Consider the following 27,678-nt stretch of genomic DNA (forward strand, 5'->3'; position numbering starts at 1 on the left):
TCGTAATTTTTTCCATTTAATTTCTAAATATCTTAAACACCTCAATCATGCCTAAATCTCTCTCTGCTGACATCAAAAACGATATAAAGTCCGCTCTACTTGCTGGAAAAGGCTCCATGAAGGTTGCGAACCGCTTTAGGGTTACGTATGCAACAGTTAATAACTATGCGAACAAGCTTTTCCCAAACCGACAGCGTCGACTTGGTGGTAGACCTATGGTTGTGTCCGCTCAGACGAAGAGATTCATCAAACTTCAAGTTGTACAAGGCCAACTTAGGACTGCAAGGGAAGTACATGGCAAACTCATGGAGCTTGGATATTACATATCATATAAAACCGCTATAAATGTGTTGAAATCGATGAACTTCTTTGCTGCGATTAAGGTCAAAAAGCCTTTGTTAACCGCAAAGCACATGAAGAGACGGCTAGCATGGGCCAAGAAGCACCAAAACTGGACTACAGATGACTGGCGACGCGTAGTACTCTCTGATGAAACAAAAGTGAACATTTGGGGCTCTGATGGGTGTAAGTACTACTGGTCAAGACCAGGGGGCCCTCTTAAACCTCATCATATTGACGTAACTGTTAAGCATGGGGGCGATAGTTTGATGATGTGGGGGTGCATGACGTATGAGGGACCCGGATACTCCTGTCAGATATACGATGGAACTATGAACTCGGATCTTTACCAACATATATTGGACACAACACTTCGGGAAATAATGGAGTACTATAATATGGATTGGTCTACTGCGTATTTTCAGCACGATGGTGACCCAAAGCATCGTTCCAAGTCAACCGTCCAATGGTTAAAAGCTAATGGGGTGAGCTACATTGACGACTGGCCAGCTCAAAGCCCTGATCTTAATCCTATTGAGCATCTTTGGCATCATTTGAAGTTGAAGCTATCGTTATATGACAAGAAAGCCAAAGGTGTCCATGAATTGTGGGAAAGAGTTGAAAAGGAATGGAACTCCTTTGATAAAGAAGTTTGCAGAAGGTATATTGACACTATGCCTGCACGTATTAAGGCAGTAATCGATACCAAAGGTGGATCTACTCGGTATTAAGTCATCTATAATATAATAAAAGTAAAGGGAAAAAAACTCTAAAAATAAACCCACAACACTTCTATCGCTTTTTCGGACTGTTAAATAAAAATCTGAGCTTAAAACTTTCATGAGATGTAATAGACAGCACAACAAGTATGTCATAAAGTTTTTGCATGATCTAAGTCGCTGTGTATGCTCACAGAGGCTAAAAACTGAAAAAATATCTGACGTTTTTAGAGTTTTTTCACCCACTGTATGGCATCAATTGAAGTTGAAGCTCAGCTGTTACGAACGTAGAGCAAAGAATACGGATGAGCTTTGGGAACGAGTAGAAAAAGTATGGAATGGCTTTGACAAAGATCTTTGCCAAAGGTATATCGATAGCATGCCGGCAAGAATTCAAGAGGTTATTAATAAAAAAGGAGGGTCAACTAAATATTAATAAATAAATTCATTCCGTTCAAATTTTCGTTTTTCCAAATTTTCAAATTGCGCATCTCATACTTCCTTCAATACTTATCCAATAGGGCTTAAACTCTTTCGGATTTCTCAAGACATGTAGAAGATTTACTATGTGGGAACAGAGGCAGTTTGTGCCATTGTAACAGGATGTGCGCTACAAAAACCAAGAAAAATGGATTCCTTGCAGCAGTTTTTTGACCTACTGTAGGTCAAGAAGACAGCAATAAAAGCAACAACATCATTTTGGAATCCCTTGATTTCAACTAAAAAATTAATAATGTAAGTAATATATTCTTTATAATAGTAATCTACTTTTAGGAAATAATTACCTTGAGGCATATCAAATTCAACAATATCCATACTGTCAGATACATTCACTTCATCATTTTCCATCACTTCCCAATTTGAAACGTCTTCTGCACTATCATCATCAGAATCACTTTTATTTGCTTCAGATATCTCATTATTGGCATCAATTTCTTGGACCTTTTCTGATTCATCTATGCATATTTAACGCGTCAGTAAAGATATTATCTAAATGTAAGTGAACTACCTTTAGCAGCTTCCTTTTTCTTATGACAAGCAAGAGTCCATCGAGTAACCATTTGGTACTTGCCAATTTTCCCTTCTGTCGTATTTACCTTAATAATTTTCTTAATGTCGTGTGAGATCACTCAAAAGATTCTTCAACTAATAATTTGACTGTATATCATATATAGCCCAAAGTGCTATATACGATAAACAGCCCACACAATTTATACCGTACTACCTCGGACCCTAAATCACATTATTATATTCTAAGACGTAGTTTGTATTGAATGGGCTCGCTCTCTCGTCCTTACTCAATAAAGAGGTTCAAGAGACTCATCGATTTTTCGACTTATTTTATTACTTTTATTAATCGAGAGAAATAACACGCCTATTCCACACCTTCAGAACATTGGCTACAGTAGCATTTAAATTTGTATTGGGTTGAAGAATTCATTGTAAATATAATAAAAGATTATTTTATAAGCTTGATCCATTATTTTACGCGTTTATATACAGTAGTTACAAAAACTATTGCAACGATTTGCAATTTTCAGGTAAATCGGTTCTCAGTTCATGTGAAATCCAGGTATCACGCTGTATCCCCCACAGTGCATAAACTGGCCTCCGCTCTTTAATATACTAGATTATCAAACGTTGTGGAAACAAAATGATGGATGTACACGATTTCAAGTTCCGCTTTTTTGAAACTTTCTTTATTCAAAAAATCGATCGCGCCATTTGAGTTGCAAAACTGTCTATATTCCTAGGGCTGACCTTGTTCATTTTGATTTATGCCAACAACCCTGAGAGTATGCTTTGGGATCATTATTCAAACAGCTTCAAGTTCGTTCAATTTAATTCATCTTTTTATTGTTTATGTATTCACGTCTTATACGTATAATCTGCTAACGTCCACACCCTACAGCAAGCAAGTCAACATTAGATTAGCTATTTTTGAAAGTAGATCATTCACAGAAATTATAGATATTTTTGGAATACATTCATCAATAGTAAGCCGTTACGTAAAGAAGTTTTTAAAGAGTGGGACAGCATGCAAAGGCGTCCATCCTGTGGTTTCTCCTGTATTAACTAAAAAGTACATCGGATTATTGGTGCTCAAAGGAGATATACAGACAGTTAGAGGCATGTTCCTCAGGCTAGTGGAGCTAGGACTCTCTATGTCTTATATCACTGCAGTAAACATCCTGAAAAAAAAGAATGTCCATGGAAAGCTAGAGAAAAAGCAGCTACTTTTAATAATTAAGCATATTTAAAATAGCTTGGCGTAGGCAAAAGGATATAAGGATTGGAGTGTTGATCGATGAAGACAGGCAGTATTCTCCAATGAAACAAAACCTAGTATTTGGGGCACCGATGGCGTCAAATACTATTGGACAAGAGCTAGCAACATATTGCGACCATATCACCTCGACCTTACACTGAAGCATGGCGGGCCTGATTTAACCTTATGGGGACGCATATCTTTATGAGGCCCTGGATATGCATATCAAGCTTGTGGTTAGATAATGAATTTGGAAGTACATTAACATATTCTTGGCATAAGCTACCTGTATGCATCGAAGTGCTTCAAATGGCACAAAACACAGATTTACTTTCGACGGGACATTGAGCCTAAACATACATCTCGATCGGCAACTATATAATGAAAAGAACATAGGGTACGCTATGTTAATACTGCTTATCACAAACCCCAACTTTAAACGCTATGGAGCACGTATGGCATTCACTTATGTTGCTACTGAGTGCATTCAAGACACATGCGACAAGTTTGGACCGTTAGTGACAAAACTTATACGTAAAATAAAATATATTTGTTAAATATATTTGCCAAAGGTATCTCAACAACATGCTAGCAAGAAAAGTTGCAGCTATTAAAGCAAAAGGTAGCATACACGCTTTGAAGTTAAATAATAAAATTAATGAAATATGGCTATTTTTAAAAATGTGACATTAATTTGACAATATCTCCATGACTAGCAAAGGAAAGCCATAAGCCGTGATGTCTCATAAGAGCCAAGATGCAGTTTTACAAATGACTATAATCTTACATTGATATGTTGAATCGTTAGAGAGATGTTGGTCACCGTGCGAGATTTGAACTCGCGTTGCAATAGTTTTTGTAACTACTGTATGATTTCAAAAACAATAGCCAAGGAGAATTGATATTCAGTTGAAAATCTAAAAATAAAACAAAGCATTATGATTGGTGTAGCCAAAATACTTACATCATACCAACAATCGCTGGATAGTAGATTTGGTTGCAGATAAAGTAAGTTTGCCGTTTATATTGTGGGCTTTGAATCTTTTTTTAGATTTCTGTGTGATGCTTTTCACCTTCGCCATATTTGGTCCACTTTTATTTTTTAATGAAAAAAAAAATTCAAAGTACTTTTTTTTTAAAACCCAAATTTAAAACGCTGCGTTTTTCAATCAAGTTAACACAGTACATTGAATGGAGATTCCTTTTGCAATGTCAATGCTGGGAATGTATTTTTTTTTTTTTTTTTTTTTTTTTTACAATTTCAACATTTCAACATCTCAACATTACAACTTTTTTTTTCTTTTTCTAAAGTAGTCAGTAACAATATACTTTTTCTTCTGTTTTTTAACCTTTTCCATAGAAATCTCAAGACATGTAGCATAGTAGACATTCATTCCATTACCACTTTTTTTTTTTTTTTTTTTTTTACTCTCAAAAAATAAAAATGATTATCAAAAATACTTTGTCTTTTTTATTTCATAACCTTATTATTTAAAACATATCTTTTCCAGGTTTAATACAAATTTAACTTCTTTAGAGCCAAAAGAGTCTTTTTTCTTTATTTATTTTATTTAATCGTTTAGATTTTCTACTTTATTCATATTCTTTTTTATTTTAACTTGTAGACAAATGCTTTCATACTTATTATTATAACAATATTGTGCACTTCTATAAGAGTTTGATCTTTCTTCTTCATATGTGTCACTTTTCTCTTTTTTTTTTTTTTTTGCTCACTTGCAACTAAAATTAATCGCCTTTTTTATTTAATAAAGTCTTTTTTTTGTAAAATACGACATGAGAGCTGAGGAATGCTAGAAAAGAGAACGCCATGACTCAATCACTTGGATTTCCGAGCTTATACGCCAATAGAAATGCTTTTTGGATCTTTGTTGAATTTAAAAAACCTTGCACTGAAGTTGAAAAAGGATGGTCTTCCCAATTAGTAATCTTGTATGACATCATGTAGCACAACAGAAAAACATTTATTTTTTTAAAAAATACAATGTCTTTTTATTCAACAAACATATTATATACTTTTGTTTATTTTTATAGATTTAAAATCTATTTTTTTCGAGCTTTCTTTTGATATAAAAATCAGGCTTCTAACATTGAAATCCACGTTCTCATTCCTTTAATAGAATTACCACTATTAAAAAAGATCACTTTTATCAATTTGGATAATCATGTTTGGGTGCAGTGGCGAACTCATGTCGAGTTTACTCAACTAATGGCCAGTATCTTATCAAAACTGATATATACTTTTCCCCTGATTATGCTTTACCTTGAATAGCTTGAAATTTAAAACAGTAACCAGGAAAAAAGAGAACTAGTATTGACTTTAAAGGCGTAAAGTAAGTGTAAAAAGAAATATAATAAAAAGAAAAGAGAAGACTGTATATCGTTTATTCAATAAAAATCAAACATCCTTTTATACTTTTCATTGGCTGCTAGCCACTCCGTTATACATCTACAATTTAATGGGACCACCATTATTCTTCAAAAATACATAAGGCCACCATTACCATCTTCATTAGCGACTGATCAAGCATTAGGATAAGGACCCTCTTTAGGACCCTTAACTTCCACCTTCATTTCAGTCTCAGCACGACCACCACTCAGGGTCAAATAACCTTCCGGTCCATACTCTAGTCTATTCCGGTCATCTTCTCCCGGACCCATCGGTGTTTCACACTGCAAATAATCGTGCAAACTCTGCGAACCGTTAATTGTTAGGTATATGCTTTTATGTTCAGCGATATGAAAATCTGTGATTGAATGCATATTTATGCCGACGTCAACATCTGCACCGTTTACTGACCTATGATTCTATTATTTATTCTGCGTTTTGCTAATGCAGATACTGACGGGAGTGATAATTCAGAGTTCTAAGTAGATTTAATCCTTAATGTGCGAGGACGTCTATCTTGGTAGCTGCTTTTCATAGTCTTTTCTACGTCAGAAAAAAATTGGGGACCAATGATACTTTTCAAATCAATGCTTTATTTGTCTTTTTGTTCTTTATAAACCACTCATATTGCCTTATAAACTTCTTTATCGACCACTCATATTGCTTTATATACTTCTTTATGAACCACTTATATTGCTTTATATACACAAAAAAATAGGGATTTGGTTTATAAAAATAGCTTTTTTTTTATTTAAATAAAATAATAATAACAATATAGAGTATTTCTTTGCTTGTAGTGCTTTAAAAGCTTATTTGACTTACCTATTGTCACCAAAATAGCATCATCTAATCTAAAAATACATCAATTAATCTCGTGGAACTCAAAAGGTTCTCATGAGAAGAAAAAAAAAAAAAAAAGCCAAGCTCAAGGATGCAAAGACACAAGGATTCAAAGATTCAAGGATTCAAGGGCTTGAGCACTCAAAGCAAAAGAAGGAAAGACATCAGTACTCAAGAACCAAAGCAAGGGCGAGAAAGAAATAGTAAAGGCCAAAGCAAAGTAGCACGTATCTATAATAATTATTAGCTATTGAGTATACGTAGTAGAAGTAATAGTACCTTTCTTTAGATAGGCCAGAAGACTAGCTAAGCATATACCAACAAATAAAAAAGGAAGCAGCATGTATCTATGATAATTATTAGCTATATAGGTTATGTAATAGAAGTAATAGTACCTTGCTTTAGATGGGTTCAGAAAAAACAAAGCTAGCTAAGCTTATACCAATAAGTAAAGAAAAGGGAAGCAACACGCATCTATAATAGCTATTAGCAATCGAGTATATAGTAAAAGTAATAGTACCTTGCTTTAGATGGAACAGGAAAAAAAAAGAAAAAAAAAAAGACACTAGTTAAGCTTATACCAACAAGTAAAGGAAGCAACGATAATCCTGGGAAAAAGACTTTATAAAGACCATTTCAAACATCAAGAAAGCAACCGATATTATTTTACTAAAGTAAAAGCACCATTAGAGCAGGAATATAGTATATATAATATGAAGAACTTACCTTTTATGAAGATTGTTTTTTTTTTTAAAAAAAAAAAAAAAAAAGAAAAAAGGGAAAAAAAAATACTTTTTTTATAGCCTCATTTTACTAGTGTTACAACTATTCAGCATCAGTCAAATCTAATAACCATGAAAGCTCATTCTAACACCATTTCTGAAATTAGAACAGCTATTAAAATATTCAAAAAGCTTGTTTATATATTGTTAGACTTATTCTTCATTTAAATTTAACATCTTCAACCCCAATAGTTTTTTTTTTAAAAAAAAAGAAAGAGTACAAACTAAACTAAAGAATATACAGTAGGTCAAAAAACTGCTGCAAGGAATCCATTTTTCTTGGTTTTTGTAGCGCACATCCTGTTACAATGGCACAAACTGCCTCTGTTCCCACATAGTAAATCTTCTACATGTCTTGAGAAATCCGAAAGAGTTTAAGCCCTATTGGATAAGTATTGAAGGAAGTATGAGATGCGCAATTTGAAAATTTGGAAAAACGAAAATTTGAACGGAATGAATTTATTTATTAATATTTAGTTGACCCTCCTTTTTTATTAATAACCTCTTGAATTCTTGCCGGCATGCTATCGATATACCTTTGGCAAAGATCTTTGTCAAAGCCATTCCATACTTTTTCTACTCGTTCCCAAAGCTCATCCGTATTCTTTGCTCTACGTTCGTAACAGCTGAGCTTCAACTTCAATTGATGCCATACGTGTTCTATTGGATTTAAGTCCGGACTCTGAGCTGGCCAATCGCTAATATACCGCACTTGATGATTATCTAACCAGTCTATTGTAGATTTTGCCTTGTGCTTTGGATCATTATCATGCTGAAAGTAAACGTTGGACCAGTTGAAATTGTAGTATTGCATAGTATCACGAAGCGTAGTGTCCAATATATGCTGATAAACATTCGCGTTCATGTTCCCATCGTAAATTTGACAAGCATATCCTGGTCCTTCAGAAGTTATACAGCCCCACATCATCAATTTGCCTGCTCCATGCTTGACTGTAGGTTCTAGATGATGCGGTTGAAGAGGATCATTTGGTCTTTTCCAATAATACTTACAGCCATCAGAGCCCCATACGTTGATCTTGGTTTCATCAGAAAAGACGACTTTTCGCCATTCTTCTACTGTCCAATCCTGATGCTTCTTGGCCCATTCTAATCGATGCTGCATATGAGCTTTTGTCAAAAACGGCTTCTTTTTTTTTATTGAAGAATGGAACTCCATTGATTTCAGTACGTTAATTGCTGACTGGTATGAGATATCGTAGCCAAGTTGAACCAGCTCCCGGTGTACCTCTTTGGCAGTCTTTAAAACCCCTTCAATGACTTTTCTTTTTATTAACCGCTTCGTCACTTTGGAGACTACTGTAGGTCTACCACCTATGCTTTTTGTCCTATTTGGAAACAACCGTCTAGAGTATCTACTGACAGTTGATTCATGTACTCCAATTTCTTTAGCAATATCGTACGTTGATGTGGATCCAGTTAATGCTTGCTTGAGATCGTCTACTTTTCCTTCTGGCAGTCGTTTAGGCATGCGATTGGTAATAAGGTAAAAAAGAGAAATAATTTAAGTAAGGAAATATAAAATTTAAAATAAAGGAATTGTAAGCGCTTTTATATACTGGCAACATTCTAATCATGTCAAGAATGTGAAAAATTATGATAGCAACCGGTTGGGTCGTATTAAAATTCGTCATTTCAAACATATGTGAACAAGTAAAAAATGTCGGATGTTCATAATACTACCTTTAGCGATCTCAAATTCCACCAATAACCATTGCCCATATCCGATAATCGACGAATAAATGCACTTTCCATTGAGGTACAAACAGTCAAGGTTTGGGATAGTTTGGTGCAGTACCCATGGAAAACCAGCTGTAAAACCGGAATTTTGCAATTCCTTGCAGCAGTTTTTTGACCTACTGTAAAAAAAAACAATGTAGGACGTTTTTCTTTTTTTTCCCCTCTTTATACTTTATTTTAAAAAATGTCCAGACGCGTCGCCACTCCTATCAACGTTCCCAGCAATGCCCCCAAAAGGGCAAGAGTTTCTTCAAATATTGCTGGATCATCATCCACTGTTGTTCCTTCTTCTTCTCTTTCTTCTGCTCCTGTTTCCGCTCCTGCTCCTGCTCCTGTCCCTGCTCCTGCTCCTGTTTCCGCTTCTGCTTCTGCTTCTGTTCCTTTTCCTGTTCCCGTGTCCGCTCCTGTCCCTGTGTCTGCTTCCGTTGCAAGCTTTGGCAGCCATACTGGTGCAGAGGCCGTTGGAGCAGCCTCTGCTCTCACACCAGAGATGATGGCTGCCCAAATGCAGTTTTTTGCTCAAATGTGGCAACAGCAACAACTGCAGCAGCAGCAGCAGCAGCACCCAGTTCAACAGCCACAGCAAGGGCAGCAGTATGTTGATGTGGCTGAGATCAACAGGATCAAAAAGCAGTGTAGTGTAAGTTTTAAATTAAAGTATCAATTAGCAAATACAATTTAATAACTTTGTTTCTTACTTACATTATAGGATCACATAGCTGATCATTACCGTGAATACTTGGTTGGCCGTGGCATCAAGTTTGATACACTCAAGTCCATCACCGACAAGGCCAACAGAAAAGTAAAAAATCTGTTGCGCGATGAAGTCAGGAAGCACCAACGCTTCAATGGCCTGACTGATTCGCAAGTATTCACCATGATTAGAAGCAAGTTCTATTACATGGTGGATAAGGCAAATGGGAAAGCTGTGACGACACCAACGTCAGCCTGCCGCAGCCGCGTAAATGCAGTAAGTACTTGATATTTAAAAATTGTAATATAAAATGCCTATAATACTTACATCAATACTTTATAATAGAAACTCCTTAACAGGAGGGTTGCTTACAACGCTAACGCAGCTGCATACCAAGCACGGTTCCCATTTGCCGAAAAGATCTTGACGGTTGATTGGACCTCTGATGAGGAGAATGGCCCAGAAGATGAAGATGGCCGTACGTTTATTGTCAAACGGCCATCATTCAGAAGTGAAAGAGTAAGTATGACATATCAATAAATCTCATTTTCTAATATACCTTAATTGCCTACAGGTAGTGGGATTCCACAAAGAGCTCCAGAAAGGGCACAGAGAACTACTAAAGAAAAAGGGAGCTCCACCAACAATTAGAAGAAGAGTACAATATGTTGAAATGGAGTTCCCAGATAAACTTGATCATGAGTACTACCCTTCCTGGGCTTTTTCTTCCCCTGCTCTTGGCTTCCCCACTTCTGTTTCTGGTCCTTCCTCCTCTGCTGCTGCGAACCCAATGCCATAGGCATCCGCTTTTTTGTTTCCTTTTTTTTTTGTTTCTTGTTTTGTTGCCTCTTATCAAATTGAATAAACATTTGTTAAAAAAAAACTAGTCTATTGAATGATTCTTTAGTAAAATATATAAAATAATAATAATGATAATGATAAAAATAATGATAAATGATTGAATTGTTTTTCATATTTGCTACATATAAATCTTTCTTGGAAGAGAGAGAGTGAGAATATGATTGTCAATGTAAGGCTTGACAGCAACAGGATTGTAAATGCGATGAATCGGAAGTATGTTTTGTCTTGACACAGGTTCATACTGGTTCTTCCACACTTGGATGCCAGTACCATCAAAGGAGGGGAAATGTTGGGACGCATGACTGTACCAATTGACAAATGCAAAGTAATGAGTGTTGTTACCAAATGAATGAGTAAAAAAATATGATATTTGACCAATGCGCAGTTGATTGTCGACAATGGCCTGAATGAATGATGATGGTGATGATGATAATGAATTTGCACTTGCTGGCTGATAAAGCTGTCCAAGCAAAGTGATTTTTTTGAATGAGTGTATGGTGGTATCAATGTATGTATTTGTTATCATAGGTGCATAGGTGTTCATATAGTAATTTTTTAAAGCATCACAATGCTCATGGCATATAAGTTCTGTTTTCTTGTTGAATTTTAAAGGAAAGGATGATGGTGGTAGAGGCTCACTACCAGTGATCGTCGAATTGAATAAACTAGGCCCGTCTATGAAACGAGAGTAGTCAAATGGCGTTAAACCACTCTCGTCACTCGTAACCTCGCCTATCTCTTCTATCGATTTCACCAATAGGAGCATATCTTCGTTGTTTGTGTTAATGAATGAATGTAATGAATGTATGAGGTCTTGCGTATGAACATTTTGTGTAAACATAATGGCATAGGTTGTTTCGAAGCCTGTCTTGAAATTAATATTAATATTTTTTATATTACCATTAAGGCGTTCGAAACCATAAAGCCAAAAGGCATAAGAAGGACCAAAGTCCAAAAAGCATTCCTTCAGATGCATGTGCATATGCATATTGGGGGTTGTCATAGAGTTTCCATACAATTGAACACATGACTTGCCAAAATTCTTAAAAAGTGAATGCGCCATTTCTATGTCTTCAACTGTAATCAAGGGGCCGGTGACCAACTTCACAGCTTCAACATACTGCATCCAAACATCGAAGTGCTCTCTTGTCAGCTTTTGTTTCAAGAGAAAAGGCGAAAGCACAACACACCACGTTCTCCACTCGTCAGATTTCATATTGCTGAAAGAACTTTCAACCTTGGCTTTTTTTTTTAAAAAAAAAAATTGTTAGCTTGAACATAAATTAAAGTTTTTTATATTTGTTACATACATCTAGGGATCTTGCAGTATTGAGAAGGAATGAGAATTGAATTTGATTCATCAGCCATTGCCTTGAAATCATTTACTGTAAGCAAACCACGGCTTTCCCAAACTTCAATCATCCTCTTTGGTGTACCAAGGAACAAGTTGTGCATTGGATCCACAGTTGTCAATCTTACCACATCAAAATAGCAAAGTCGATGAAGCTCGCTCCATTTACTCCCCGTACTTGTCTGCAATGCCTTTTGCTGGGTGATATGGGTCGCGTTCAGCCAGTCATACGCCTCTCGTCTTTGCTGGGTGCTGTCCCTCATTACCCAATGCTCATCATCAAAGTTGGAGAAATCAGGCTTGGATGAATTGGCGCCAGTACTGATTCTTGGAAAGACAGTTGAGCATTTGTTACAAGCCTTATGAGCTGACTGCCCCATAAACCCGGCTACTTTACGTGCTGCAGGTATGTCACAGTTGACTGACATTAAAGCAACACGAACAAGCACACCATTTGGGCATTGATAGGTGGGTATAACCGCACCATCGTACAGGACAATCAACTCATCCACCATTGGCCGCAAGAAGTTTTGAATTTGGTCATCCGTGGGTTCGCCAGGACCAGGAATCATGCCAACGAGGATAATGTTGGAAGTCTTCATCCTCGAACTTCTAGGGAGATTGTTGATAGTTAGGTATACACCACCACAAGAGTAGTGCATACCGTCACTAGGCTGGAACCAGTCCACATTCAACGACACCATCAGCGACCTTTCTTTGTTGACAAATGGCTGAGCATTTGAGTCAGCAAGCTGGCCCCAAACTCTACCATCATAAATGTCGTAAAGAACATCCTCTTCCACCGATCTACTTCTCCACTGCTCAATTTGAAACTCGAAGGCAGGACGAGCAAAAAACTTCTTTAAGGTTTCCAAAGTTGAGTTGTAAGGATATTCAAGGGCAGGCTTGACGGTGCTTCCAACATAAAGAGGATTACCACATGGTTGTTCTTGGCGGTGAGGGTTGTTTGCAAACCTGACGTAGGAGCATTGTCGGGCATGCAAACTTCCCATGGTGTACACGCTTCTGCAGAGGGAACAGACAAGAAAACGGGAGACACCACTGCTGGCAGACGAGTAGTTGACCATGGCACGAGCTGTGGAGATCTTTGTTGGAATCTCCATGCCATGGCCAAGAGCACGAACAAAGAAAGAAAGAAAGGCTAATAACTCTTCACCAGCTTGCACAGAGAGGTGCTTTGCTTGGAAAAGAACCACGTAAAGCACCAAAAGATGCTTGAGCTGATCTTCGTGGCTCAATTCCTCCTCTCCATCAACATTCATGTGGTCTAACAAGTTGCAAAATACACTTCAATAAATAAAATCTTTCTAATATAAAATGCTTTGTTGACTGAAAATATACCTTCAAAGGTGGTATGCTCACTTTCGGTTTCATGGATGGCTGCTGATTGTTGCATGACTTCGGTTGATTGTCTTCCAGACTCTATTTTTTTTTTTTTTTACATTAACACGAGTGCCTTTATACAAAAAAAATAAAACTAAAACCTCTTCCTCTGATTCTGTCTAAACGCTTATGGCTAAGAACAGTTCTTTTGGTGAGTCTTCTAAATCCACCGGGATGCATGCTGCATTCGGTACAAGTGCAGGCGATTTTGGTGTTGTTCATGTTGTTCATTTTAAAGAATTTAATATTTTGTAAAGAAATAAGGAAGAAAAAAAAACGTGCCTGATAAAAAAGGAATACTAAATTTGCAAAAACAGTCGGTGCTTAAACAATGAAATAAGGCAGTAAAATAACTTTTTTTTTCTCCCTAGTTTTGTTTCATGGAATAGACTAGATGCCAAAATTAAAGAAGATAAAAAGAAAAGACCAAGCACTGGCCAAATGTAAGTTTATAAGAAAAAAAAATAGTGACTAAAACTAATGTCCTTTTTTTTTACATTAGAAATTCCTAATGGGACACATTCGGATGACGAACATGAACCTCATGAGCAAAGTTGTTCTTTCCAACTTAAAGAAACTATAAGAATAACAGACTTATATTGTTGCCTGTTGCTAAAAAGTTCTTTTTGGTAAAGAAAGTTGTCATTGCCCCACATCTTTAATGGCTAATGGCTAATGGCTAATGGCAAATTACGCACATGTGCAAACATAAAGTAAGTAATAAACTAGTATAAGCTTAAAAGCATATATTCTTTTACAATATTTGTCATAAAAAATAATAAAGCAATATATTTATTTGATAAACAAAAAGTTTTGTATGTATTTGTTAATTATAACTGCCTTGTAACAAAATGTCAGCAGAGCTTCTTTATTTTTTTATTCTTTTAGAATATACACGTATTCTTTTTTTATAATGTAAAGGTATTTGCATTTCTATAAAGAATATTCGCTCTTAGATTATTGTATTCATTTGAACAATGAACTTTCTATTGCTAGACCCTGTTTTTTTTTACTTAAACTGTTTTTTTACTTAAACTGTTTTTTACTTAAACTTTTTTTTACCAAATCTTTTTTTTTTACCAAGTCTTTTTTTTTTTACCAAGTCTTTTTTTTTAACCAAGTCTTTTTTTTCCCAAACACGACTATTTTGTTACTTTCTGTTACACATTTCTAATGATCTAAGCTAAAAACCACAGACTGCCTTCCTAATATGTATTTTTCTGAGCAAAATAAAAAAAAAGAAGACATCGGTCTTTAAACGATAGAGGGGAACAGGCTTTCCAAAAAAAGATCATTTGAAAAAAAAAGACGCTTTTTTAAAACATGAATAACTCTATGAATACTTACCCTACAAAAAAAAACAAAAATATCAATAAATTTCTTTATTTTTTTCGCACCTAAATCTTTTTTCAAAATTAAAAAAAGTGCAATACAGCAAGATATAATGGTTTCTCATAAAAAAATTATAAAATCTCCGGATTGATGATTGATAGGTCTGTTAAAATTCTACGTCAAAGCCCCTACATTATTTGCAGTGTCATTTGGAAAAAAAGAGGCGGTCCTGACCAACATAGCACATATCAAAACAAAGTCGTCGCTTTGGCGGAGTGGTTAACGCGGTGGCCTGCTAAGCCATTGTCCTTTGGACGCGCAGGTTCGAATCCTGCAGGCGACGCATTATTTTTATGCTGTGAGAATGGTCTCTTTTTGGACGAAGTGTCATGCCTTTTGCTGATATTTTTGGTAATGTTACAGTTCATTCCTCATTAAGATTATTGTGCAAGTTACTGAAGATGACTCACGAAGCAGATAACAATGAACTATCAACATGACTCACAAAATATAATTATTACTGTATATAACTCTTGTTTGAAAAATAATATAAATACTCAAAGAATTTGAATATCAATAAAAGAGGACCTTAAAAACTTTATTTATTATTTTAAAGAGTAAAAACATAAGTTCAAGCACGACAATTGGTAGCATCTGTTGTAGTCAAACAATTTACAACAGATATAATATAAGTTTATGTCAAACGGCAGTTTATCACAACAGCAACGAATATTTGAAATAGAAGAAAGAGTACACGAATTACTTAATCCTGAACTTAAAGAAAAATTTATATCCTATCGTCAAGTTACGACATTTCCAGAAGATCAAAGAAAACAATTAAGTAGATTACAATTCACATATATAGACAGAGAAGCAGAGAAATTAGCAACTGAATTTACACTCAACAATAGTAATCAATTATCGACAAGCGAAATAAAATTCAAATTAAACAAGATGGATTCCAACAACGTAAATATGCAGGATCTAGCACAGTTGATCGCTACTGCTGTTGCATCAGCAATAAACAATAAACCAGAAAACAATCAGAATAGTGTCCGTATTCCCATTCCTTCTACATACAGTGGTGAAAGAAGTGCTGCAGTAATTAACTTATGGATACAAGAAGTCGAGCGTTATCTCAGTTTCTACAGTGTACATCCAAATCGTTGGATTGCATATGCAGTAACTCTACTTAGAGGAAGATCACAAAAATGGTGGAATCACATAACTCAGAAACAAGAAGAACCACAAACATGGGAGAAGTTTAAACATGATTTAGAGTACGCCTTCAAACCTTCATATTCTGAACAAGCTGCAAGAGATAGATTAGCAAATATCAAGCAAACCTCATCCATAACAGAATATGCTGATGCATTTCAGGATATACTATTGGATTTACCAAGAGTTTCTGATGATGAAGCATTAGACCGATTTGTTAGAGGATTAAAGGATAAAGCAAGGATACATGTTTTGACAAGAGAACCCCGATCACTTGAAGAAGCTATCAGGTATTCGATATCATACGATAGTGCACAACAAGCTGGAATAGTTCTTCCTCAACAAGTACACGAACAATTTCAAAATGATCCAATGGATTTATCTGCTTTAATGCATCAAGTAAATGCAATAATAAGATCCAACAATAATAACAATCGTTATAATCAACAAGACAGAAGAAATACTAGATTCAACAAGAAAAACATCATTTGTCACTGGTGTAGCAAACCTGGACATGTTGTAGCAGAATGTAGAACAAGATTAAGAGAAGTCAGAGAGTTTGAGCAAAGTAAATTGAAACAAAGTCGATTCAAAGGTAACCAGAGATCATTTGGTCAAAATCAAGTGTACCATGCGGACCTGATTGAAATGGATACGAGTAATAATCGTACTATAACCAAACAAACTAGTGATTCGTCCTTTTTTGATAGTGTCAATAAAGATTCTTTAATTGATCTTTCCCCTTACTCCTTTGACTTTTCTAATGATCGAAACTTTCTGATGAATGCAACTTCTCGTAACTCTCCACTGTCTACTTATGAAGTTTTCATTCAAGGACAACCGTACTATGCATTAATCGATAGTGGTGCCAGTGCCAATTATATTCATCCTAAGGTCCTCAAGAATGCAGATGCCTTTAGATCAATCAACAATCAAGCGGTAGAAACTGCAAATGGGGAACAAACGATGATAACTGGTGAAGCTACATGTACAATGAAAATCGAAGGGGAGGGTAAGAACTTTATTGATACATTCAAGGCGTTTGTATTTGAATCAAAGTTTGATATCATCCTTGGCAATGAATGGCTAAAAAGAATAAAACCTAAACCAGATTGGTTTGAAAGTGCTTGGTCAATTACTTTACCTGATCTCTCAACGGTGATAATGAAACCCAATGACTTCAAAAGTAAAGTTGAAGCGAAACAAGAAAATATCAATACGATCGTCTCAGCCAAACAACTAAATAGGCTATTCAAGAAAAATCAGATAGAAGAGTGCTACTTGATACATGCTTCAATTAGTGAATCAGGAGTAACATATTTGAATCATATAAATGAAACTGACATAAATTGGGCTACAGAGTTTAGTAAGGAATTCCCTGATGTATTTAAAGGTCATATCTCTGGTCTGCCGCCAGTTAGGGACACTCAAGAAATTATAGTCACTAAACCTGATGCTGTACCTGTTTCAAGACCTCCATACAAAATGTCGCCTTTGGAACTAACTGAACTACGCAAACAATTGGATGAATTACTACAAAAAGGATTAATTGAACCTTGTGCTTCAGAATGGTCAAATCCAGTACTATTCGTTAGAAAACCAAATGGTGATTTGCGTATGTGCTGTGATTACAGAATGTTGAATAAAGTGACGCTCAAGCAAAAGATTCAATTGCCTCGCATAGATGAATGCTTAGAACGATTACACAAGGCAAAATATTTCACTTCTTTGGACTTAACGAATGGTTTTCATCAGCAGCGACTATCGGAAACGGATTCAATTAAGACTGCTATCAGCACAAGATATGGCCAATTCTGTTGGAAAGTAGTTCCTTTTGGTCTATCTAATAGTGGACCTGCTTTTCAAAAAATGATGAATTCTATTTTGGCTGATTATATTGACAAGTTTGTGATGGTTTACCTGGATGATATTCTGATATTTTCGACAGGAGATGAAGAGCAACACAAAAAGCATGTTAGACTAGTATTAAAAAAACTTGATGAAGCCAAATTGATTATCAATAAGAAGAAATGCCGTTTCAACAGAAAAGAGCTAACTTTTCTTGGTTTTAATATTAGCGCTGAAGGTATCAAGCCTGCTCCAGAAAAGGTTAAAGCTGTTTTTGATTGGCCTACTCCTACTAATGTACAGCAAGTCAGACAATTTATTGGTCTTGCACAGCATTATCTGTGATATTTGAGGTTTTATAATATAAAAAGTACTAAGTCAATCAACAAATATAAAAATAAGTGAGACTCAAAGTAGATCGTCCTTTATTCAAGTTAAAAATATGAGGGTATTTATACTTTTCTAATCACGGCTAAATATTAATATTTACAGTATATGACTATTGATTATTAATCGATATTAGACAATGAGTTATTTATATGATTGGCATAGTTTAACATCTTCTTATCAAGAAGTAATTATTAATCCTGATCCAGGAACTTATTAGAATATTCTGGAGTGGATCGGGATTTTATTTGAAGTGGCGTAATACAATGTCCGATATTCCTAATTTGGAGGACCATTGTTCGTAGTAACTTACATTATTACTTTATTACATGTGTAAATACCACATTATCGAAGATTTATCTCTGGTTTCGCTGGTATTGCTGCTCCTCTAACAAATCTTACAAAGGGATCTGGGCCTAAACGTCGTGCTATAACTTGGACCGAAGATTGTCAGAAAAGCTTTGACCTAATTAAAAGGAAGCTATCCAGTGCGCCTGTATTGATGACGCCTGACATGACCAAACCTTTTAGAATTGAATGTGATGCCAGTGACTTTGCTATTGGTGCTGTCTTATTACAAGAAGAAGAAAACGGTGTATGGAAACCTCTGGCTTTTGAATCCAAGAAACTATCCCAAGCTGAACGAAACTATCCTGCCCAAGAAAGAGAATTGCTCAGCATTTTACATGCATTACGAACATGGCAAGCCGGGTACTGAAAATCATGTACCTGATTTACTGTCAAGAAGAGATGGTGTAGAAGCTAAGCCGGAGAAAGAATCTATGCAGCCTCGATATTTATATCACATTTCTGCAGCTGTCAAGTCCTTATCTATTCTTGATCAAGATCCTATCCAAGATTGGCCATTACACTATCTGTCTTCTCCAGAAAGATGGCCTAACAAGATTAAAAATGAACTGGACAAATTGAAACACCATTTTGTAATCAGGGATAATCAAGTTTACCGCAAAGAAAAAATTCCAAAGAATGAAGATTACGTTGAACTCAAATTTATTCCTTTTGTAAGACGTGCTGATATGGTAGATAACTTTCATGTAGGATATGGCCATTCTGGTCAAACCAATGTCTATAGTTTAATGAAATCAAGAGTCTGGTGGCCAAAGATGCAAAATGATATTAACGCCTGGATATCTAAATGCCCTCAATGTCAACTTGCCGGACCTGCTGATAAAATTAAACATCATGCTCCAATGAAACCATTGGAAGTGCCTCCTGCTTTTTCAAGATGGCATCTTGATTTCATTGGCGAATTACCGTCAACAAAAAATGGTAACAGATGGATTCTTATGGCTGTTGACTATACTACGAATTGGCCTATTGCTCGAGCACTGCAAAATGCTACTGGAGAGGAAATAGTCAAGTTTATATATGAAGAAATAGTTTTGCGTTTCGGATGTCCTAATGAAATTCTAACGGATCGAGGGGCAAACTTCATGTCTAAAGTTGTCAAGCAATACATTTCTAGAATCAAGACCAAACATAATTTGACCAGTGCCTTTCATCCCAGATCTAATGGCAAATGTGAAAGACTTAACCAATTGTTCAAGAAGATGCTGACAAAATATGTTAATGGTAATGTTCATAGCTGGGATGATTATATGGATGCTGCACTTTTTGCTTGTAGGATAAGAAAACATGCGACTACTGGATTCAGTCCGTTCTTTTTAACTTATGGAGTGGAGCCTCGAATTCCTGGCGATCATCATCGTCCTTTTATGAATGAATTTATTGAACAAGATCAAGAAATCATGTCACAAGATGTTATGGTGCACTTACGTAAATTACGAGAAGCAAGATACACAGCTGAAGACAGATTAAGGAAACAAGCTGAAATTGACAAGTCTCGCTGGGATTCTTTGCTCAAGGACAAGATACAAATATTTGAAATTGGTGATTACGTATTGTTAAGGCATGAAAGCAAGAAAGGTCTAGAATTCAATTGGATGGGTCCATATAAAGTCATCAAACGCAACCTAGACTTTAACACATATCAAATTCAAGAAATTAATGGAAAAACATATCAATCTTGGGTTCACACAGATCGTCTTCATCCAGTCAAATATGTTGGTACATCAATTGACAAGTCATGGTATATTCCACGAATGGCTAGAATTGATACGGATGCGAAATTGAATAATCAACACTAAAAAAAAAAAAAAAAAAAACTTTCACTTTGGAGTCTTGTTGCTAAGGGTCTATCAACACTTTGAAAAGGGGGTATTGTCATGCCTTTTGCTGATATTTTTGGTAATGTTACAGTTCATTCCTCATTAAGATTATTGTGCAAGTTACTGAAGATGACTCACGAAGCAGATAACAATGAACTATCAACATGACTCACAAAATATAATTATTACTGTATATAACTCTTGTTTGAAAAATAATATAAATACTCGAAGAATTTGAATATCAATAAAACTGGACCTTAAAAACTTTATTTATTATTTTAAAGAGTAAAAACATAAGTTCAAGCACGACACAACAATACGGCAAGAAAATAAAAGAACTGTGAAAGTGAGGCTACCAGGGGTCGAACCTGGAATCTCCTGATTCGTAGTCAGACGCCTTATCCATTGGGCCATAGCCCCTCACATGTTTTGATATGTGCTATGTTGGTCAGGACCGCCTCTTTTTTCCAAATGAACACTACAAATAATCGTTCCAATTGGATAAAGCATATAGCAAGTTTGAACATTTTTTGGTTGACAGATATTTATGGGTTTTGGAGAAAAGATGTAACTTTCGTTGTATTGGTCATTTTTGAATTTTGAAAAAAGATTTAGGTGCGAAAAAAATAAAGAAATTTAACGATATCTTTGTTTTTTTGTAGGGTAAGTATTCATAAAGTTATTCATGTTTTAAAAAAGTGTCTGTTTTTTTTACAGATGATCTTTTTTTGGTAAGCCTGTTCCCCTCTACTGTTGAAAGACCGATGTCTTCTTTTTTTATTTTTGAGGGCAAAATGCGGAAATCAAAAGCAATTTGCGATTATTTTGTTCAGAAGAATACATATTAGGAAGGTGGTTTGTGATTTTTAGCTTAGATCATTACAAACGTGTTACAAAACGTAATAAAATAGTCGTGTTTGGGAAAAAAATGACCTGGTAAAAAAAGACTAAGTTAAAAAAAAAGACTAAGTTAAAAAAAAAGACGAAGTTAAAAAAAAAGAAAAGAAAAGAGTATAGCTATAAAAAGTTCATTGTTCAAATGAAAACAATAATCTAACAACAAATACACTTTATAGAAATGCAAATGCTATTACATTATAAAAAAAGAATACGTGTATATTCTAAAAGAATAAAAAATAAAGAAGCTCTGCTAACATTTTGTTACAAGGCAGTTATAATTAACAAATACATACGAAACGTTTTTGTTTATCAAGTAAATAGATTGTTTTATTATTTTTTATGACAAATATTGTAAAAGAATATATGTTTTTAAGCTTATACTCGCTCATTACTTACTTTATGTTTGCACATGGGTGTAATTTGCCATTAGTCATTAGTCATTAGAGATGTGGGCAATGGCAACTTTCTTTACCAAAAAAGCTTTTCAGCAATAAACAACAATATAAGTCTGATATTCTTATAGTTTCTTTAAGTTGGAAAGAACAACTTTGCCCATGAGTCTCATGTTCGTCATCCGAATGTGTGCCATTAGGAATTCCTAATGTAAGAAAAAAAGAAACCGACATTAGACTTCGTTATTATTTTTGTTGTTATAAACTTACATTTGACCAGAACTTGTGCTTTCTTTTTTATCTTTTGTAACTTGAGCATCTAGTGTATTCCATGAAACAAAGCCAGGGAAAAAAAAAAGTTACTTTAAGCACCGACTTTGTTTTTTGAAATTTAACATGTTTTTTTTTATCAGGCACGTTTTCTCTTTCTACCTATTTTTTTGCTATTTCCAAATTTAAAAACTATAAACAACATGAACAACTTCAACGCTACCAAAATTGTTTGCACCTGTTCTGAATGCATCAAACACCCCAATGGATATAGAATGCTTGCAAAGAGAACTGTAAGAGGCCATGTACTTATCGACAGAGTTAGAAACAGAGGTTTTTTTTTTTATTTTCCAACAGAAATACAACCGTGCTAATGTTAAAAAAAAACAGAATCAAGAAGAGCAAATGAAACTAATGACCACGAGGAGGAAACCATTGAATACTCTTCAGCAATTCCTGAACCAGAAAGTGAAGGTATATTATTAGTCAACAAAGCATTTTATATAAGAAAGTTTTTATTCATTGAATTCTATTTTGCAATCTGGTAGATGGAATGAGCATTGACGAAGAGGAAAGAATGAGTGATGAACAGCAGCTTCATCACCTTTTGCTGTTGTTCATTGTGCTTTTTCAAGCAAAGCACCTCTCGGTGAAAGCCGGTGAAGACTTGTTGGCCTTTCTTTCCTTCTTTGTTCGTGCTCTTGGCCATGGTATGGAGATTCCTACAAAGATCTCCACTGCTCGTAACATGGTCAATTATTCCTCTGCCAGTAGTGGTGTCTCCCGTTTCCTTGTCTGCTCTCTTTGTAGAAGTGTTTACGACACAGGAAGTTTGCATACCCGGCAATGCCCTTTTATTAGGTTTGCGAACAATCCTCACAGACAAGAGCACCCATGCGGCAATTCACTTTTTATTGGTAGCAGCCTCAAGCCTGTCCTCGAGTTTCCGTACAACTCAATTGTCGAAACGTTGAAGAAGTTCTTTGTTCGTCCAACATTCGAAACAGAAATCGAAGAATGGAGACATCGGCATGTGGAAGAAGGCGTGTTTTACGATATTTACGATGGTAGAGTGTGGAACAGTCTTGTTGATTCGGCTGGAGAACCATTCGTAAATAGAAGTCGATCATTAATGGTTTCATTGAATGTTGATTGGTTTCAACCTAGTGATGGTATGCACTACTCTTGTGGTGGTGTATATCTCACAATCAACAACCTTCCAAGGAGTTCCAGGATGAAGGTTTCCAACATCATCCTGGTTGGTATGATTCCTGGGCCTGGCGAGCCCACGGATGACCAGCTCCAGAACTTCATGCGACCAATGATTGCAGAGCTGAATACCTTGTACGGAGGTATAATGATGCCAACGTACCAGAACAGAAACGGTGAAATGGTACGTGTTGCTTTGATGTCCGTTAACTGTGATATACCAGCAGCTCGCAAAGTAGCTGGGTTCATGGGTCAATCCGCGCACAAAGCCTGCAACAAATGTTCGACTGTGTTTTCGCGAATCAGTACTGGTGCAAATTCAACGAAGCCAGATTTTTCAGACTTTGACGATGAGCATTGGATTCTGCGAAACAATACCCAGCAGCGCCAAGAAGCATATGCTTGGCTAAATGCCACTCACATTACGCAACAACGAACCCTGCAGACGAACACAGGAAGTAAATGGAGTGAACTTCACCGACTAGAGTATTTTGATGTCGTGAGATTGACAACCGTTGATCCCATGCACAATTTATTTCTAGGTACGCCAAAACGAATGGTTGAAGTTTGGGTAGATCACGGGCTGCTTACCACATCTGATTTCAAAGCCATGGCTGATGAATCAGCTTCTATTATCATTCCTTCACAGTACTCTAAAATCCCAAAAAGTATGTAACGAGCGTAAAAGAACTTATTCTATAATAAATCTGAACACTAATTTTTTGTTATAAAAAAAAAAAAAAAAAAAAAAAAACGAAAAAGGCAAGATTGAAAGTACCTTTGGTAATATGAAAGCTGATGAATGGAGAACGTGGTGTGTTGTGCTTTCGCCTTTTCTGCTGAAGCAAAGATTAGTTGGTGAGCATTTTGCCAATTGGATGCGCTACGTGGAAGCAGTAAGATTGGTAACTGGTCCTGTAGTTACAACAGAAGAGATACATGCTGCACATTCCTTATTCAAGACCTTTGGCAAGACTTGTGCTCGACTATATGGAAAAGAATCAATAACACCAAATATGCATATGCACATACATTTGAAAGAATGCTGTTTGGACTTTGGTCCATCCTATGCCTTTTGGCTCTATGGCTTTGAACGCTTGAATGGCGATGTCAAAAAAATCAACATCAACTACAAGACAGGCTTTGAAACCACATATGTTACTATGCTTACACAAATTATCCACACACAAGACCTTATCCATTCATTACCAACCCTCATTAACACCAACAATCAAGGCATGCTTCTACTGATCAACTTCATAAAGGAAATAGGCGAGGTTACGAATGACGAGAGTGGTTTAACGCCATTTGATTACTCTCAATTCATAGACGGACCAAGTCTATTTAACCTGACAATTACTGGTAGTGAGCCTCTGCCACCACAAGCCCTTCATTCAGAAATCAACATCAAACAACAAACTTTATGCATCGAACACTATGAAATCTTACAAAACTACTATATGAATACTTATGAAATACCTATGCCCAATACGATCAATACAAATATACAATCATTTAAAAAAATTAACTTGCTTGGACAACGTTACCAACAATCCGACAATCATTCATCATCATCATCATATATTCAAGCCATTATGAACAACCAACTACGAATTGGCCAAATATCATTTTTTTTCTCACATTCATTCAACAATTCCATTCACTATTTTGCATTCGTCAATTGGTACAGCCATGCGACTCAACATTTTCCCACCTTCGATGGTACTGGCATCCAAGTGTGGAAGAATCAATTTGATCCAGTTTCAAGCAACAATATACTTCCAATCTACAGAATTTTCAATCCTGTTGCTGTATGCCCTTATGTTGATAATCACCTTCTTACTCTCGCTCTGCCAAGACGAATTTTTATGTAACAAATATACCAAGCCATTAAAACACTATTATTATTTTATTATATATTTTACTAAAGAACCATGCAATAGTTTTTTCTTTTTTTTTTTCTTTAAAAATTTTTATTCGATTTGTGAAGAGACAACAAAATAAGAAACAAAAAAAAAAAGAAAGAAAATGCCTACTGCATTGGATTGGCAGCAGCAAAGGAAGAAGAAGAAGCAGAAACAGAGGTTGGAAAACCAAGACCAGGAGAAGAAAAAGCCCAGGAAGGAAAATCAGTATCATCGAGCTTGTCAGGGAACTCCACCTCAACATTTTCTATTATTCTTCTAATAGTTGGTGGAGCCCCCTTTTTCTTCATGGATTCCTTGTATTTTTTTTGCAACTCTTCGTGGAATTGCACCACCTGTAGATTGATTAAGGTATATTAGAAAATGAAATTTGTTACCAACATTTTACTTACTTCGTTGCTCCTAAATGATGGCCTTTTGACCACGAACGTACGACCGTTCGCGTCCTCTGGCCCATCTTCTTCATCTGACGTCCAGTCAACAGTCAGAATTTTGCCAGCGAACGGGAAACGGGCGTCGAACGCTGAAGGGTTAGCCATGTAAATAGATCTCCTGTTAGAGAGTTTCTATCATAAGGTGTTAATGTAAGCATTTTCTATATTTTATAATATAATCTTCTAAATATTAAATACTCACCGTATTTACACGGCTACGACAGGTTGTTTTTGTTGAAACAACTGTCTTCCCCTTGGCCTTGCTCATCAAATAGGAATACTTGCTCCTGATAATGGTGTGTATTTGCGAAGTGGTGAGCAAATCAAAACGACGATGCTTCCTGACTTGCTCAGATAACAGGGCCTTGACCTTTCTGTTGTTCTTGTGGGCGAAGGTCACGTCCAAGTCAAATTCGCTTCTGCGACCAACAACGTAATCACGGTAGTATTCTGCTAAATAGCTCTACATCACAAAGAAAGGTATAAAATATAGGTATTAAATTACAATTGCTAATTTGATAAATCTGTTCTAGACTTACACTACATTCTTTTTTGGCCTGGTCGACCTCAGCTTCTGAAGCTCGCTGCTGCTGTTGCTGTTGCTGTTGCTGCAGCAATTGTGTCAATTGCTGTATCTGAGCAGCCATTATATCTGGTGCGAAACCAGAGGCTGCTCGGATGGCTTCAGCACCAACAGAGCTCTCCAAGCGAGGAGTTGTAAAGCTACTGAAGCCTGCAACAGGAACAGAAGCAGAAGCAGGAGCAGGAGCAAGAGCAGAAGCGGGAACAGGAGCAGAAGCAGAGGTGGGAGCGGGAGCAGGAACAGGAACAGCAGAAGCGGGAGCAGAAGCAGGAACAACAGTGGATGATGATCCAGCAATGCTCATAGAAATTCTTGCCCTTTTGGGAGCATTGCTGGGGACACTGATGGGGGTGGCGACGCGACGAGACATTTTTTAAGATAAACTTTAAGGAAGAAAAAACAAGAGTACAAAATAAATTGAAGATGTATACAAAAGCAAGGTAGTACTTTATTTGTTTTACAAAAAAAAAAAAAAGAAAAGCAAAGAAAGGAAAAGAAAAAAGCCTTTACAGTTAAAGATATTACATTTGAATAATAATAATAAAAAAGATTTTAAACTGTTTATGAATACCCTCTCTGAGTGTTTCAATAGTTAAACCATATTTAAAAAAACTTGTTTTTAATCGATAGTAGGTAATCGTAACACTGGTAAAATGAGGCTATAAAAAAAGTACTTTTTTTTTCTTTTTTTTTTTTAAAAAAAAAACATTCTTTCTAAAAGGTAAGTTCTTAATATTATATATATTCTATTTCTGTTCTAATGGTACTTTTACTTTAGTAAAATCGTATTGCCTGCTTTTTTTTTGTGGTTTAAATGGTCTTTATAAAGTCTCTTTCTAAGGACTACCTTTTCTTCTTCTTTTACTTGTTGGTATAAGCTTGGATGACGTTTTTTTTTTTCTTTTTTTCTTTTTCCTGGTTCATCTAAAGCAAGGTACTATTACTTTTACTAAATATCCTTCATAACTAATAGTTATTATAGATGCGTGCTGTTTCTTTTTTTTACTTGTTGCTTTAAACTTAGCTAGTTGTCCTGGGCTATCTAAAGCAAGGTATTATTAATTTTACTACGTATACTCAATAACTAATAGTTATTATAGATACGTGCTACTTTTTTTACTTGTTGGTATAAGTTTAGCTAGTCTTCTGGCCTATTTAAAGAAAGGTACTATTACTTCTACTACGTATACTCAATAGCTAATAATTATTATAGATACATGCTACTTTGCTTTGGCCTTTTACTATTTCTTTCTCGCCTTTGCTTTGGTTCTTGAGTACTGATGTCTTTTCTTCTTTTGCTTTGAGTGCCCAATTCCTTGAATCCTTGTGTCTTTGCATCCTTGAGCTTGGCTTTTTTTTTACTTCTTCTTATGAGAACTTTTTGAGATCCACGAGATTAATCGATGTTTTTTTAGATTAGATGATGCTATTTTGATGGCATTAGGTAAGTCAAGTAAGCTTTTAAAACGCTACGAGCAAAGAAATACTATATATTGTTATTATTATTTTATTTAAATAAAAAAAAAGCTATTTTTATAAAACAAATCCCTATTTTTTTGTATATACA

At 35.7% G+C, this 27,678-nt stretch overlaps 11 protein-coding genes and 2 non-coding genes across 13 annotated transcripts; 7 read left to right on the forward strand and 6 right to left on the reverse strand.

The window, feature by feature from the left end:
* Window positions 1-47: 47 nt before the first annotated feature.
* On the forward strand, window positions 48-1,070 carry RO3G_11534 (uncharacterized protein; the record flags this gene model as incomplete). The annotated part of the gene is made up of 1 exon (XM_067666118.1): window positions 48-1,070. One exon carries the CDS (start codon window positions 48-50, stop codon window positions 1,068-1,070), a length of 1,023 nt encoding a protein of 340 aa, XP_067522219.1.
* A 552-nt stretch (window positions 1,071-1,622) lies between these two features.
* On the reverse strand, window positions 1,623-2,119 carry RO3G_11535 (uncharacterized protein; the record flags this gene model as incomplete). Its single annotated transcript, XM_067666119.1, has 3 exons — window positions 1,623-1,777; window positions 1,844-2,014; window positions 2,068-2,119. The coding sequence occupies 3 exons, from the start codon at window positions 2,117-2,119 to the stop codon at window positions 1,623-1,625; spliced, it is 378 nt and encodes a 125-aa protein (XP_067522220.1).
* A 5,611-nt stretch (window positions 2,120-7,730) lies between these two features.
* RO3G_11536 (uncharacterized protein) lies at window positions 7,731-8,479 on the reverse strand (the record flags this gene model as incomplete). Its single annotated transcript, XM_067666120.1, has 2 exons — window positions 7,731-7,737; window positions 7,893-8,479. The coding sequence occupies 2 exons, from the start codon at window positions 8,477-8,479 to the stop codon at window positions 7,731-7,733; spliced, it is 594 nt and encodes a 197-aa protein (XP_067522221.1).
* An 819-nt stretch (window positions 8,480-9,298) lies between these two features.
* RO3G_11537 (uncharacterized protein) lies at window positions 9,299-10,607 on the forward strand (the record flags this gene model as incomplete). Its single annotated transcript, XM_067666121.1, has 4 exons — window positions 9,299-9,754; window positions 9,824-10,084; window positions 10,154-10,327; window positions 10,383-10,607. 4 exons carry the CDS (start codon window positions 9,299-9,301, stop codon window positions 10,605-10,607), a joined length of 1,116 nt encoding a protein of 371 aa, XP_067522222.1.
* A 1,364-nt stretch (window positions 10,608-11,971) lies between these two features.
* Window positions 11,972-13,437, reverse strand: RO3G_11538 (uncharacterized protein; the record flags this gene model as incomplete). The annotated part of the gene is made up of 2 exons (XM_067666122.1): window positions 11,972-13,308; window positions 13,383-13,437. 2 exons carry the CDS (start codon window positions 13,435-13,437, stop codon window positions 11,972-11,974), a joined length of 1,392 nt encoding a protein of 463 aa, XP_067522223.1.
* A 116-nt stretch (window positions 13,438-13,553) lies between these two features.
* On the forward strand, window positions 13,554-13,936 carry RO3G_11539 (uncharacterized protein; the record flags this gene model as incomplete). Its single annotated transcript, XM_067666123.1, has 3 exons — window positions 13,554-13,675; window positions 13,796-13,867; window positions 13,927-13,936. 3 exons carry the CDS (start codon window positions 13,554-13,556, stop codon window positions 13,934-13,936), a joined length of 204 nt encoding a protein of 67 aa, XP_067522224.1.
* Window positions 13,937-15,017: 1,081 nt separating this feature from the next.
* On the forward strand, window positions 15,018-15,099 carry RO3G_19138. Its single transcript has one exon. It is a non-coding gene; the product is annotated as a tRNA-Ser (tRNA).
* A 611-nt stretch (window positions 15,100-15,710) lies between these two features.
* RO3G_11540 (uncharacterized protein) lies at window positions 15,711-18,167 on the forward strand (the record flags this gene model as incomplete). The annotated part of the gene is made up of 2 exons (XM_067666124.1): window positions 15,711-17,160; window positions 17,335-18,167. 2 exons carry the CDS (start codon window positions 15,711-15,713, stop codon window positions 18,165-18,167), a joined length of 2,283 nt encoding a protein of 760 aa, XP_067522225.1.
* Window positions 18,168-18,751: 584 nt separating this feature from the next.
* On the forward strand, window positions 18,752-20,377 carry RO3G_11541 (uncharacterized protein; the record flags this gene model as incomplete). The annotated part of the gene is made up of 1 exon (XM_067666125.1): window positions 18,752-20,377. The coding sequence occupies one exon, from the start codon at window positions 18,752-18,754 to the stop codon at window positions 20,375-20,377; it is 1,626 nt and encodes a 541-aa protein (XP_067522226.1).
* A 368-nt stretch (window positions 20,378-20,745) lies between these two features.
* RO3G_19139 lies at window positions 20,746-20,818 on the reverse strand. The gene has a single exon. It is a non-coding gene; the product is annotated as a tRNA-Arg (tRNA).
* Window positions 20,819-22,537: 1,719 nt separating this feature from the next.
* On the forward strand, window positions 22,538-25,043 carry RO3G_11542 (uncharacterized protein; the record flags this gene model as incomplete). Its single annotated transcript, XM_067666126.1, has 3 exons — window positions 22,538-23,627; window positions 23,712-23,837; window positions 24,025-25,043. 3 exons carry the CDS (start codon window positions 22,538-22,540, stop codon window positions 25,041-25,043), a joined length of 2,235 nt encoding a protein of 744 aa, XP_067522227.1.
* Window positions 25,044-25,450: 407 nt separating this feature from the next.
* Window positions 25,451-26,481, reverse strand: RO3G_11543 (uncharacterized protein; the record flags this gene model as incomplete). Its single annotated transcript, XM_067666127.1, has 3 exons — window positions 25,451-25,660; window positions 25,731-25,991; window positions 26,068-26,481. The coding sequence occupies 3 exons, from the start codon at window positions 26,479-26,481 to the stop codon at window positions 25,451-25,453; spliced, it is 885 nt and encodes a 294-aa protein (XP_067522228.1).
* A 579-nt stretch (window positions 26,482-27,060) lies between these two features.
* RO3G_11544 (uncharacterized protein) lies at window positions 27,061-27,449 on the reverse strand (the record flags this gene model as incomplete). The annotated part of the gene is made up of 4 exons (XM_067666128.1): window positions 27,061-27,077; window positions 27,118-27,153; window positions 27,232-27,262; window positions 27,354-27,449. The coding sequence occupies 4 exons, from the start codon at window positions 27,447-27,449 to the stop codon at window positions 27,061-27,063; spliced, it is 180 nt and encodes a 59-aa protein (XP_067522229.1).
* Window positions 27,450-27,678: the final 229 nt, after the last annotated feature.

The sequence above is a fragment of the Rhizopus delemar genome, genomic scaffold, assembly GCF_000149305.1.
Source record: "Rhizopus delemar RA 99-880 supercont3.9 genomic scaffold, whole genome shotgun sequence".
Taxonomy (NCBI): Eukaryota; Fungi; Mucoromycota; class Mucoromycetes; order Mucorales; family Rhizopodaceae; genus Rhizopus; species Rhizopus delemar.